The sequence below is a fragment of the Diuraphis noxia genome, unplaced genomic scaffold (genome assembly GCF_037042655.1).
Source record: "Diuraphis noxia isolate RWA-SAM2 unplaced genomic scaffold, SU_Dnox_SAM2 contig0003, whole genome shotgun sequence".
Classification (NCBI taxonomy): Eukaryota; Metazoa; Arthropoda; class Insecta; order Hemiptera; family Aphididae; genus Diuraphis; species Diuraphis noxia.
Window position 1 is genome coordinate 8,253,222 of NW_028301713.1, and position 14,265 is coordinate 8,267,486.

A 14,265-nucleotide genomic window follows, 5' to 3' on the forward strand; every position below is an offset into this window, starting at 1 on the left:
GTGTCAAAGTCCAAATTATTATAACTACACTCTGTGTGTATAATACGCGCATGACGTATACGAGTTATTATAAAACGCTTGAACGGTTTACCTATATAGTCGAATTATTACGTGATCCGAGGACGACAACAACCACGGGATGCGATAATAATAATAATAATATTCTAGATTTTGTCATTCGCGACGAGCAACTCTGAATATATATATATATATACCTACACGCTCATAATATTACAGCTATGTAATACATTAATATTATTATATAGAATAAGTGACACAATAAACCAGTACGGGTTCGACTGACTCTCAATACATCGTTTTGTAAAGTTACAGAAACAACGAGGTGGGGAGGGTTGAACGCATATCTGGAGACTTGTATATATAGTCCGCCGACCGTGTCCAATAATCATCATTCGACGGAATCACATCCAAAACACAACACTCACCATGAAATTCGTAAGTACAACACAAAAATACGTAACGGACTGCAATCCACCAAAAATCAACTAATAATAATAACATTCTCAACAAAATTTGAAGTGTAATGTTTTAAACGTTTGTGAATTTCGGTGTTTACAGGCAACAGCTCTGATCACTTTGGCGGTCGTAGCCCTCGTCCGGGCCGACGCGTCCAGCGCCGACAAGAAGACGACGAAACACGAAAAGAGAAGTTTGGGCTACGGACTTTCCGGTCTCGGCTACGGCTCCGGTCTTGGTTACAGCTCCGGTCTCGGCTACGGATCCGGTCTGGGCTACAGCTCCGGCTTGAAGTACGGTTCCGGTCTGGGCTACAGCTCCGGTTTGGGATACAGTTCCGGCCTGAGCTCCAGCTACGGTCTGGGATACGGTTCCGGCTCTAGCTTCGGTTCCGGTCTGGGATACAGTTCCGGCCTGAGCTCCAGCTACGGTCTGGGATACGGTTCCAGCTCTAGCTACGGTTCCGGCTCTAGCTACGGTTCCGGTTTTGGCTACGGTTCTGGACTAGGATACTCCGCTGCTGCTGCTGCCGCCCCTGCACCGACAACCGGCCCGATCGTACAGATCTCCAAGGAAGTGCACATCGTCAACAAACACGCCCAACCGGTGTCCGCCCCATACCCAGTGCCAGTCACCCACGACGTACCCGTACCCGTGCCACACCCAGTGCCCTACGCCGTCGACAAACCATACCCAGTCCACGTACCCGCCCCATACCCAGTTCCGGTCGAAAGACCCGTACCGTACGCAGTCGACAGGCCTGTTCCCCATCCAGTGCCATCGCCTTACCCGGTGCCAGTAGTCCGCGACGTTCCAGTTCCGGTTTCCAAGCCATACGCAGTGCCAGTCGTCAAACAAGTCCCCGTGCCAGTGGCCACCCCGGTCATCGTGCCCGCCGTCCAACAAGCAGCCCCGTTGATCTCTACCGGTTACAGCGCCGGAATTGAATCGTCTGCAATCGGTTACAGTTCCGGTTCAGGTTACGGCTCCGGTTACGGTTCCAGTTACGGCTCCGGTTACGGTTCCAGTTACGGCTCCGGTTACGGTTCCAGTTACGGTTCCGGTTACGGACTTGGATCATCGGCCATCGGTTACGGCGCATCTTCGTACGGTTCCGGAAGCCTGTACAGCGGATCTTTGGGATACAGCAGCGGAAGTCTGTCTTCTTACGGACACGACGCCCACCACAGTTTCGATTACAAGAAATAAAACAGTCGAATGATTGCCATGCAGCGACTGCACTGCATTGACGGAGATTATACTTAAGATTTGTATCGTACCGTGTATATTGTGTATACACATATTATGTTCTTAGACAATTATTGCAATTTTGTTTTTATAATATATTTTCAATGTTGTTGATAACCGATAGTTATTGACTGAAATTAAATAATAAATGTTTTTTATTATTTTATATGCTCGTACCTATACTTTTTCGTATTGCCCTCAAATAAAATTCAATCTACAATACTTTTGGGGACAATTTGACGAAATACGATTGTATTTGTTCCAAAACAATACATATACAATTATGTATTCAAAATATTTCTATCGCTTTAGAACAACTCTTAACAATTCATAAAATTTAAAATATCATATTCCGTGTATTAACGAATATTTCGACATACATTTCAGACAATACTGGCTTTACCATCACTACAATCTCATTATAGCATAAAAAAATCGTGATATTCTAATATAACGATTTATAAATAATTAAAAATTACATATTAAACCAATTTAAAAGTACTCAAAACTCCATCTGAATTGGGCTGACCAATGATTATAAATAGTAATAAGCGCGTTTTCGCGAAGATACCGAGAGCAAACAGTTTGCTCAACTTTGCCGATTGTTTACTGATTAATGGCATAACAAATTTGTTCATCGCCAAAACGCGATTTTGTCTAAAAGTGATAAGTCCATTATAAGCATTATCAAAGGTACCAGAAACACTAAACAACTTGAAATAGTCGTTTAGTGATAGCACCAAACATTTTAGTAAGCGGTAAACAGTTTTGACATAAAATTATCGCCAAAACGGGTTTTAGTAAACTGTTTGCTCTTGCGGTACCTCCGCGAAAACGCGCTTATAATGTAAGTGATTTTTTTTTTCATCATTATTCTTAACAAACCCGCGGCAACATAGGCTTTTGTGGTGGTTGTTCTTAGTAGGTTTTTATTGTGTGGGTTGGTGCGGTGGGTTGAAAACACCACGTGTGTGTGTGTGTGTGTGACCTGTGCGTACTCTCAATAACCATTGATTGCAACTACGCCACACCACGCCATTTGTGTATGCATACAAGTCTTATGGTGACTATATGACGTGTTCTGTTTTAATTCATGATGGCCACGAAATAGGAAAATTCGCATTTTTCGACTATCATGATATTTAAATTCAAATTTGAATCAAAATTTCATCGTAGAGATGACCAGAGAAGTTAATTTTTTTTTATTTAACCTACTGCAAGACAATACCAGTCAAAATGCGGCTGAAATATGATAAAATATATTAAAATATAAAAATATAAAAATTGATCATTGAACAGAAAAATTGAATTAGATAATATCCGATTATGACCGTTACTATTTTTATTATCTACGTCGATCGAATCATAAATTATTATTATAACCATAATAATGATAGTTATAATAACACATTATTACACGCATGTTTTTTGATCGATATGTTTTTATTACAGTTGTAAAGATATGAAATAAATATTTTCAATGACGCCCCAAACTAAAAATTAAATGAAACAATAGTAAGATATATGACAATATGTCATTGCACGAGTACCTCTACACGGTTTTAAGCGTATTAGAAATACAGCTAATTTATGTAATTATTAATCCAAAAATTGGATGTTTTAAAATTTTATGAATACGAAACAGAACTTTGTTGCACGTGTACAAATACATATCATGTTATAAATGCATGTTTTACAATTTTTATTATTAATATAAAATGAAAATTACTTTACATCGAAAAATAATTTGATTTTTTTTTCCTTTAGCGACCTTGTACAATACAAAATTTATACATTGCTCAATACTATAGAATAACACTTTGGACGAATAAATAAGATTAACATAATAAAACGTGTAATATTAATAATGTATACATAGTAAATAATGTATTATTTATAATTAAAATGCATCTTTAATAAGTCTAATAGGTCATCGAGTTATTCTTTTCATCACATGTTTTGTACGTATTTCGTATTACACTTCTAGTGCACAAAATGTGTTAAAATTTGCGTTTTTTAGAACAAATTATATTGTATGTACCTATATAACTAACTAAGTTTAGTTAAAGTTAATTTTAATACAAATTAATTTAAGTAAGTAAGTCAAGTTGCAGTGTTTCAGAAAAATAATGACTTGAGGCACAAGTAATTTTTATTTTTTTTAACATAATAGAGCAGGTAATTAATTTTTAAAGAGGTCTGGACGATTTGAGATGACATTTTTGAAATATTTTTTTTACTAAACAAGTTATTTCAGGTCTATGCAAATGAAAAAAATTAGTATTCAAGTAAAATATTTTTTGTGGTACATTTATTTCCAATCTTTCGGATGCTGACCGCGTTACGCTTATATTGTCAGAAATAAAATTGTATAAGTACATCAGAAATTAGGTCTAAAGTTGAAAACTTTTATATGCCTATAAATATCTCAACACCAGTTTAAATGATTTGAGGATTGCATGATGTATATAAAATACTAATTTAAATATTCAATGAAAATTGCATTAATCAGCTTGGTATAGCTAGAGTTATACTAAAAACCAAAAAAATGATTTTGGGAAACCCGATTTTGTGCAAAAATTCCAGTTTTTTCCTTAGTTAATTTTTTTTTTGTTTTCCCCAGTCCTTTTGAACACTTCTAAGAATTCTTTTATTTACACCAATCGAATGCACCAACTGTATTCACTTTCCTATCTAAAAAGATACTGAAGTTAAAAATCGAAGCAATATTTCAACTACTTATCTTGTACACAGAAACAAATGAAAAACAAATCATTGTAAAACCAATAAACAATTTATGATCCAGATCAGAATCTAAAATTTGTTTTATTACCTATCTATTATTGCTATTACCTAATAGTGTCTGGACAAGATACATGCACAATGCACTAATATTTGGGACATGCATGATTTAAAAATAATAATAATAATAATTAGATAAATTTTATATTTTGATTATCGTTTTTTTTTTTTTTTTTTTAATGTTTTCAAAAGGTAATTATTATATTAATTTTCGTTTGTATTATAATTTACGCTGATTAACAAATGTTTAAATTAAACTAAAGTATTTACAATCAAAGTCTACATATCTACGGAAAAAACATTTATTTATTTTTGTCAAGTATTGAGGTAATTATTCAGTCAGATGATATAGATATATTATTGTACGTAAAATAAAAGTAAATATATATAATATAATGAAATTATACAATTTGCTTGTAAAAATGAAAGGATTACCAATAATCACATAAACATACCTATATCTTGTTCTATTAAACTAAAATCAGTTATCTCACTAATCAGTGTTATTGATTGAATATATATATAAAAACATTAAATAAATTATATATTAGAGTAAACTCAACAGGTTCATCAATTTACTAAATAAGTTTGGAATAAAAGATTTTTTAACCAAAACAGCAACATGAAAACTATTACCAATCTAATAATATGTTAACCACCCAACACGGCAATAACAATTAATATCGTTGATGGAGATATAAAATTATTATTCATGATAAATACCATGTTACTATTGATAGCTATACTGATAATCTAGTTATAACTTAATTTATTTACTTACTGTTGATATACCTACGCGAGTTTTTAAACCGCGTTTATGTTCCTTTATAGATTTCATAAAATTGTTCAGCGAGTTTTTGTAAACCTGTACTTGTTTTCTCGATTTGTTAATTTTTTTTTATTGTATGTTCAATGGACACATCGTATATATTGTAAATGTTATAATTGAACATTTTTATGTAATACAACCTAATATTATAATACATTATTTATAGATTGCATATGGTATAAACATGGTCACAATAAATACGATGAATTAATAAAATTAAAACACGTATTAAGATTAAAATCTGATTTTACTGGAAAAAATTTCTACTAGATACTTACTGGGCATTATTATAATAATTTTGTTGGATCTTGTCGGCATTATTCAATTATTTTTAATCATAAAACAAAAATTGAGTTTGTAAAATAATTTAGTATTAAAAATAATATTAAAATCAATAAAATAAAAATATTAAAACTAAATAATAACAAAAAAAAAAAAAAAAGTGGTGCCAACAAAAAAATAAGTTTGATTTTTTATTGACGTATCCAATTTCTTACGAAAAATTATTTTAGATTTCGACTTAGCCGTTTATTACACGGCTATCACATCAAAATAAAAAAACTAATCATATTAAAAAAATTTGCAAATTTACCACAAAATGCATGTATAGCCAGAAAAATAGTAAAAATCTGATCTGATCGTCTTCTCACAAAAACAATCCAATTCAAAGGTTACATTACAGTCTTGGGTAAAATACTTTTTAAAAGTATTTGGAATAAATACTCGAATACTCAGGAAAAATAGTATTCCGAATATGTATTCGAATACATCATAAAAATAGTATTCTGAATAAAGTATTTAGAATACTATAAAAATATTCCAAATACTTTTAAAATATTTTTTTTTAGATATTAATAAAATAATAACTGCTTTGGGGGAACTATAGCCAATGCTTAAATATATAATATATTGTTTGTAAATTAAAATTATAATATACCTATTACAGTATTACTTAACTATGACTATTTATGATTTACAATATTATATTATAATATTTATTAATAATTATCTGCAATATTATTATCTTCTATGAATAATATTAATTATATTATCAAAGCATAAAATCTTTCATCAGGACAGGCACAGTTGAAAACAATACATACTAAATTAGGTAAAAAGTATTTATTTAAACAAAATATTAAAATATTTTCAAATTAAATGTTTGTTACATTTTAGCATTAATGTTTTTTCGAAGTTTTCATCTGTCATTCTTCCTCTTTTTTTAGTCAATACGGCACTGCCAACACTAAAGACACGTTCTACAGCTGCACTGCTTGGCAGTGGTGTGTTGAATTTTGCAAATACTTTTCTTATTGTCGGAGTTTCAACTAAAGAATCTAAGCTTTTAGTTGGACTTTTGGTAAAAAAATTTGATATTTCCTGTTCCAAAGGTAGAGTTAATTTCGATTTATTTTTTGACCAATCAAAAAAATTATTTGTATCGTCACTGTCTGATGATTCACATTCCAATACATTTTGTTGCTCAAACATTTCTAAACACGATTGCTTAAAAAATGATAAAGCTGTATCTTTTTTATCGCTATTATTAAGCCAAGCCGTTTTGAAGTATGGATGAGAAAGTGTAGCAGACAATAAAAATGGATCACTGAGCTGTTTATTAAAACGTTTTTCTACACTATTCTTAAGACAAATAACCAGAAAATCGCAAAAAATTAATTTTTTTTCCGATAGTATATCATCATATTTTTGTTTGAGTGATGTGATAGATGGTAATAAGTAACCAAAATACATATGTTTTTCCCCTTGTAATACATCTAGACACACACACAGAGGCTCCATAACTAGTAAATACTCCTCCAAAAATTCTATATCGGTTTTAGAAAAACGATTAACCGTAAGGGCATCACATATCTTGTAAAATTTAGAAGGGCTCTTTTTAAAATGAATAATAAGAAATTTTATAGCATCGAACCAGGAATTCCAACGGGTATCATTAGGAGTTTTTAAGTATACATCCAAATTGGTTTTCACTATGTCAGCCATTTGACTAGAACGGTTCTGTTTGTTCCAAATAGCTTGGCATTTTGCAAATGTTAGTCTGCTTTGCTTTTTATATGCTCCCAATAAACATCTGTTGGTTACATTTTTGTCATCATTACCTTTTAAAGCCTTTTCAATGTCCTGAAAAAAAGAAATAAGAAATAAGAATTAATTTATAATATATAGGTATATAAATGTAGCTTACAGCTGTAGCGATTAAATTGAGGGTGTGTGAAGCACATCGGTGATGTTTGGGCAAATTATACAGTAAGGTGTCTTCCCAATTAGAATTGCTTTGTTGGTTTAAACTAAATTCTTCATTATTTAGAACTTCAGAAATTGGTATACTAGAAAACTCAATGTCTTCTTCTTGTTCTTCTTCAATATTACTTTCCCCATCATTGTCATGTACATTTTCCTCTTCGTTCATTTCTTCCAAAGAATTAAGTATTTCTTTTTCTTTTTGGTTATTATAAACAGCTTGAACCTCTGAAGATTGACCAAACATTCTGAAAATAATTCACATTTTTATCATCAAACATACCAATAGGAATCGTAATTATTATTTATTATATATAATTAATAGGTATACAGTATACTAATCAAAGTTTTATAAATAATAATTGAATCCAGCATTTATTCAGCATCAAAACTTAGTTAACCAGTTATTTTAAAATACAAGTACCAATTTGAATTATAATATTCTAGTTTATAAAAAACTATTTCAAATTAAGCTATCTATTTTAAGTGAGTAACTTTTTATTAGTTTAAGTTACATCTTACCAGTCTTACCTGGGCGCCTAGTTAATTATAAAAATATATGATATCATAAATCATAGGCAATAGGTATTATTGCTATTAGCTTGGTATTAGCCATTAGGTATGCATTTATAAAAAGAATTTCTGAAATTACTTTTGCAATTTTGTATACAACATTTAGATTAGTAAAACCATAAGTTTTAGAATACCTAATGGCTAACATAGCCACATAGGTTATAAAAATAATATATTTTTAGTAGAAAACACTGAACAAAACTTACTGGAAACTTTTGACAAAATTTGATCCGTTATCAGTAGTTGTATATATGACTTTATCACTAATATTAAAGTACAAATATACTGATTCCATTTCTTTAGCTAATATATCGTACGTATGACTACCCTTTATTCTTTTAATGGCCAACAAACAAGATACTCTTTCAAGAGTTTTTGGATTAATCCAATGGCATGTCAACCCTAAATATGACCTAAAAAAAACATTTTATATATAAGTTTATAATATATTAATGTACATAATTATTTTAATGCCACACCTTTTAAAAATAGACCAACAATCAGCTGTTGTGGTCAAATATTCGACTTTGGAAAATGCATCTTTCATTGTAAGTATGAGATTTTCATGTTGAACAGTTATATTTTTCATCAATGTTTTCCTTGTTAATACATGGCAACCATTATATCCAACTGTTATCAATTTTTTAAAGTCTTCATGCTCCACTAAATTAAATGGCAATGAAGCATTAATGACTAGATTTTGAATCATCAAATTTAACTCCTCTAAAATATGAATATTTATAAACAATTAAAACTATATAATTTTACAGCAGTAGTAAAAAATAAGCAACAAACACAATGACAAATAAATATAAAATAAAAAAATTACAATCACAACATTAATGAATGTTAGTCTAATTTAAAAATGAGTTAAACGTTTGCCATACAAATAAATTACCCAATTTATAAATGTGGAAATTATAATTAATAGTGTGGGCAAAGGGTGAAATATTTTGTAATCAACAATTTAAAACTAAAATTTGACTTACTTTGAGATGTCAAAGTATTTTTTCTAGAAAAATCTAATATAGTAACTTTTGATTTCTTTTCTTTCACCAAATTTAAGCTCTCATTTGTTTCTTCTGTAACATAATCACTTGTTCTCTTCAATTTGGTTTTAGTCTCGACAGTCTCGTCATTTTTCGAAGTCCAAACATTTTTATGTTGCATCTAAAATAAATTGGGTAACCTCTCTATAATTTTTAGGTATTAGGTAATAGGTATTATATTCCTAATATAGTAATATATTATACAATGCTCCGAAAATAATCTGTTTAAACTTTTATTATAATTATAATAATAGTAGGACAAAGATACAAAGTATTAATCGTTGGAATAAGTACTTACTTCTAAATGTTTTAACAGATTTGAACATGTCCTTGTGTCTGCTGTTAATAATTTAGTTGATACACAATATTTACAACGAACCAAATATTTTTGGTATGATTCAAAATCTTCTTTTAATTTTACAATTTTAAATATATTTTCATATTTAATCCAAGGAAGACGGTAGTCACTATTTACACTATTTAAAGTTTTACCTGCCATAATTGTGAACTCGCAAATTAATGATTTAACACGTTGAAAACAAAAATACGTAAAATAGTATATAACAATAAATTAATAATATACTATGTCAATATAATGTGTGATGTGTCACTGTCGCACTTCATTCTGCATTTCTAAATGGCTTATTGGCTTTTCATAGACCATAGACCATAGTTAGTATGGGTACAACGATGTGCAGACTACAGATACGTCAGAGACAGACGTTCAGTCACAGTAAATAAAATATAAAAGATAAGCAATACGGCAATACCCATTAGTCTTTAATATACAAATTTATTTATAGCATTCTTGTTATTGCAATCGGTATCGCTGATCGGTAACCACTAATCAGTAAACACTAAACATGATATAAACCAATACCGGTCATAATTTTATTATTGTATGAATGTATGATATTAAATATTATTGATAGATGTTATCAAATATCGATTACTGAATTACCTACAAATTTGAAATTTCCAACAAAAATTATACGTTTTCTATTTTTCATTTTAAATTGTATACCTAACCAAAATCCTAAAAAAATATATTGTTATACTATTAAAGTATTCCGAATATAGTATTTGGAATACTTTCGAAGGTATTCAGAATACTGCGTAAAATACTTTTAGGAAAAGTATTTTCAAAAGTATTCCGAATACCTAAATAGTATTCCGAATACTGTATTCGGAATACTTTATTCGGAATACTACCCAAGACTGGGTTACAACTTACAATCACATCACTATTCGATCAAATTAAAATTGTATTACGTCATTATAATACGTAATGTATTATAATGGTTTGTAAGTCCACAAATTTCAGATTGTCACTTCGCGTGTCATTCCAAAAACGAAAACACAATTCAATAAGCTCCAGAACTGTACTTATACTGGCCGTATAGCCATGGTTCGTTATCGTCGCCACATATACTGGCTATACTCAAAGCAAGGACGCAAAAGTATATAATATTGCTACAGAAATAAAATATTAATCCTCATACAGATACAAAACACAAGTTTTTCAACTGATTTCAGTTCGATATTTTAAAAGAAAAACATATTCGAAAGCATAAGATTAAAAGTTAAACTAATTTAATTTTTAATTTCTAATCGTACCTACGTCATGAGTTGTTATGATTTGTGACAAAAAAATTATAAAATTTTCAATTGTTATAGCTAAGAATATAAAATTAAAAATAAGGGTTCTCATGAAAATAGTTCATGCTATAATCAAAAAATATATAAGCACAACATTATTTTTCACAGTCGTTTTAAGTTAAAATTTAAACGAAATCACGTATTAAAATCAAGATCAATGATTTTAGTTATTTTGTGATAACTTAAAAAAAATATGATTCGTTGGACTCAAAAAGTGCATTTTTATAATATTGTATACAGTATCCATACTAGGACATTTTAAAATGCAATTTTTTCGACGAAAATTAAATTAACCTGCTGTATTACTAATGCCTAATAGTAAAAATAAATTACTTTAATTACAATAATATATATCAACTGACAGACCGTTTTTGCTCAGAATCGTATTTCTTATACAATTTTTATTGAATTCAAATTTAACACATCCATTACAGTGACTCTTGCTAGACACGAATATACTGCTGAGTGCTACCCACTTTTTTCGCTATAAATATCATTAAATAATTTCACTCGGTAAAAAACGTTGAAAATTTAATGAGAGATTTATTATACGTTTTAATAACATAAAATCAAAAATATAAAAGATACATAGCTATGATTTTTTTTTTTTTTACTAGCATTTAATGTTCAATTAAAAAAAATCAAAAAAATCAAAATCACAAAAATCACAAAAATGTACAAATTATTTTATAGTAAAACACGTTCGATTTTTATGATAAAAGATTGAAAATTTAAAACTCGGTTTCTCTTAAGTAGTTGATATATTGTAACAAAAATACTAAAAAAGTTATTTGTCTATTACGTAATTATTTAGATAAAATTATATATTTACACGAAGAATAACGATTTAATTCAAAAACACGGTTTGTATGGACTTGATTGTTTTACGTTTATTATTGATTTTACCATACGCAATGAAATTTCAAGACAATTATTAGAACCGTATTTAGTTATAGGTTATGACCTTAAGTATTATAATAATTGAATATTAATTAATACAAAAAATGCAACATTTGTAACAAAAATTAAATCTCCCTAACATAATACTAAAATGCAAAATAACTTGCTTAAATGGTAAACACATCATGAAACATACTTGAAATATGCTCGCTGACCATCTCTGCTCTAAATCAATTTTCGTATACAATGATATCCACTCGACTCCTACGGCAAAACAGTGCCCACTTGCCCATCTATTTTTTACCCAGTTTATTACAGAAATAGGTCATCGATTTGCCAACTCGAGTGAAGATACTTTAATATCAAACAGATGGTTTTAAAAAAAAATAATAATAATTTTTAATGAAAAATTCTGACTCTTTTAAAAAAGAAGAATTAATTTGAGAGTTACGTTAGATTTCTTAATGTATATTACACACACACACACACACATGATATTAAAATAGTTGCTCATCGCTGTGTAATATATAAGTTGTATTATTATTATACAAAATATGTGACACAATAAACCAGTACAGGTTCGTCTGACTGGATTAAAATCTTCACCGATAAACGACGCGGTGGGAGGGTTGAACGCATATCTGGAGACTTGTATATATAGTCCGCCGACCATGTCCAATAATCATCATTCGACGGAATCACATCCAAAACACAACACTCACCATGAAATTCGTAAGTACAACACAAAAATACGTAACGGCCTGCAATCCGCCAAAAATCAACTAATAATAATAACATTCTCAACAAAATTTGAAGTGTAATGTTTTAAACGTTTGTGAATTTCGGTGTTTACAGGCAACAGCTCTGATCACTTTGGCGGTCGTAGCCCTCGTCCGGGCCGACGCGTCCAGCGCCGACAAGAAGACGACGAAACACGAAAAGAGAAGTTTGGGCTACGGACTTTCCGGTCTCGGCTACAGCTCCGGTCTTGGTTACAGCTCCGGTCTCGGCTACGGATCTGGTCTGGGCTATAGCTCCGGCTTGAAGTACGGTTCCGGTCTGGGCTACAGCTCCGGTTTGGGATACAGTTCCGGCCTGAGCTCCAGCTACGGTCTGGGATACGGTTCCGGCTCTAGCTTCGGTTCCGGTCTGGGATACGGTTCCGGCCTGAGCTCCAGCTACGGTCTGGGATACGGTTCCAGCTCTAGCTACGGTTCCGGCTCTAGCTACGGTTCCGGTTTTGGCTACGGTTCTGGACTAGGATACTCCGCTGCTGCTGCTGCCGCCCCTGCACCGACAACCGGCCCGATCGTACAGATCTCCAAGGAAGTGCACATCGTCAACAAACACGCCCAACCGGTGTCCGCCCCATACCCAGTGCCAGTCACCCACGACGTACCCGTACCCGTGCCACACCCAGTGCCCTACGCCGTCGACAAACCATACCCAGTCCACGTACCCGCCCCATACCCAGTTCCGGTCGAAAGACCCGTACCGTACGCAGTCGACAGGCCTGTTCCCCATCCAGTGCCATCGCCTTACCCGGTGCCAGTAGTCCGCGACGTTCCAGTTCCGGTTTCCAAGCCATACGCAGTGCCAGTCGTCAAACAAGTCCCCGTGCCAGTGGCCACCCCGGTCGTCGTGCCCGCCATCCAACAAGCAGCCCCGTTGATCTCTACAGGTTACAGCGCCGGACTTGAATCGTCTGCAATCGGTTACGGTTCCGGTTCTGGTTACGGCTCCGGTTACGGTTCCAGTTACGGCTCCGGTTACGGTTCCAGTTACGGTTCCGGTTACGGACTTGGATCATCGGCCATCGGTTACGGCGCATCTTCGTACGGTTCCGGAAGCCTGTACAGCGGATCTTTGGGATACAGCAGCGGAAGTCTGTCTTCTTACGGACACGACGCCCACCACAGTTTCGATTACAAGAAATAAAACAGTCGAATGATTGCCATGCAGCGACTGCACTGCATTGACGGAGATTATACTTAAGATTTGTATCGTACCGTGTATATTGTGTATACACATATTATGTTCTTAGACAATTATTGCAATTTTGTTTTTATAATATATTTTCAATGTTGTTGATAACCGATAGTTATTGACTGAAATTAAATAATAAATGTTTTAATTAAATTAAACTTGCTATATTTTTTTCAAAAAGAATGTGAAATCACATATTCTTTGGTGCAATTTAAAATATATGTATATATTTTTACTAATTTTGTTTCAGGATAATTCGTTCTGTCAGGTATCGAATATCATTTAAGATATGATTCGTTTAATCGTAGTAACGCAAACAATATTGCATCAACCATAGCAATCAATCACGATGTCTGTTATAATACACGCAAATTTAACACACTTAATACAAAAAAATAAAAATAATCAATATATATATATTTTATAAACTAAATGAACCTTATCGTAATCACATACAATTTTAAAAAAACATCACTCAAA

The 14,265-nt window shown here is 31.9% G+C and overlaps 3 protein-coding genes across 3 annotated transcripts; 2 read left to right on the forward strand and 1 right to left on the reverse strand.

Annotated features, from left to right (window-relative positions):
• Nucleotides 1–308: 308 nt before the first annotated feature.
• On the forward strand, nucleotides 309–1,891 carry LOC107170509 (uncharacterized). Its single transcript, XM_015520643.2, has 2 exons — nucleotides 309–456; nucleotides 580–1,891. The coding sequence occupies exons 1-2, from the start codon at nucleotides 448–450 to the stop codon at nucleotides 1,684–1,686; spliced, it is 1,116 nt and encodes a 371-aa protein (XP_015376129.2). The 5' UTR covers nucleotides 309–447; the 3' UTR covers nucleotides 1,687–1,891.
• Nucleotides 1,892–6,463: 4,572 nt separating this feature from the next.
• Nucleotides 6,464–10,792, reverse strand: LOC149056658 (uncharacterized). Its single transcript, XM_089225023.1, has 6 exons — nucleotides 9,539–10,792; nucleotides 9,181–9,361; nucleotides 8,671–8,914; nucleotides 8,398–8,604; nucleotides 7,563–7,866; nucleotides 6,464–7,498 (listed from the first exon to the last, which is right to left on the reverse strand). Exons 1-6 carry the CDS (start codon nucleotides 9,737–9,739, stop codon nucleotides 6,506–6,508), a joined length of 2,130 nt encoding a protein of 709 aa, XP_089081149.1. The 5' UTR covers nucleotides 9,740–10,792; the 3' UTR covers nucleotides 6,464–6,505.
• Nucleotides 10,793–12,374: 1,582 nt separating this feature from the next.
• Nucleotides 12,375–13,943, forward strand: LOC107170510 (uncharacterized). Its single transcript, XM_015520644.2, has 2 exons — nucleotides 12,375–12,531; nucleotides 12,655–13,943. The coding sequence occupies exons 1-2, from the start codon at nucleotides 12,523–12,525 to the stop codon at nucleotides 13,735–13,737; spliced, it is 1,092 nt and encodes a 363-aa protein (XP_015376130.2). The 5' UTR covers nucleotides 12,375–12,522; the 3' UTR covers nucleotides 13,738–13,943.
• The last annotated feature ends 322 nt before the right edge of the window (nucleotides 13,944–14,265 follow it).

Excerpts from the sequence above, each read along its gene's own strand:
- LOC149056658 (XM_089225023.1), bottom strand. The coding sequence starts at position 9,739 with ATGGCAGGTAAAACTTTAAATAGTGTAAATAGTGACTACCGTCTTCCT. Across the intron at positions 8,915-9,180 it reads AAATACTTTGACATCTCAAA|AGGAGTTAAATTTGATGATT; the intron begins GTAAGTCAAATT and ends TTCATATTTTAG. Across the intron at positions 7,499-7,562 it reads TCAATTTAATCGCTACAGCT|GACATTGAAAAGGCTTTAAA; the intron begins GTAAGCTACATT and ends TCTTTTTTTCAG.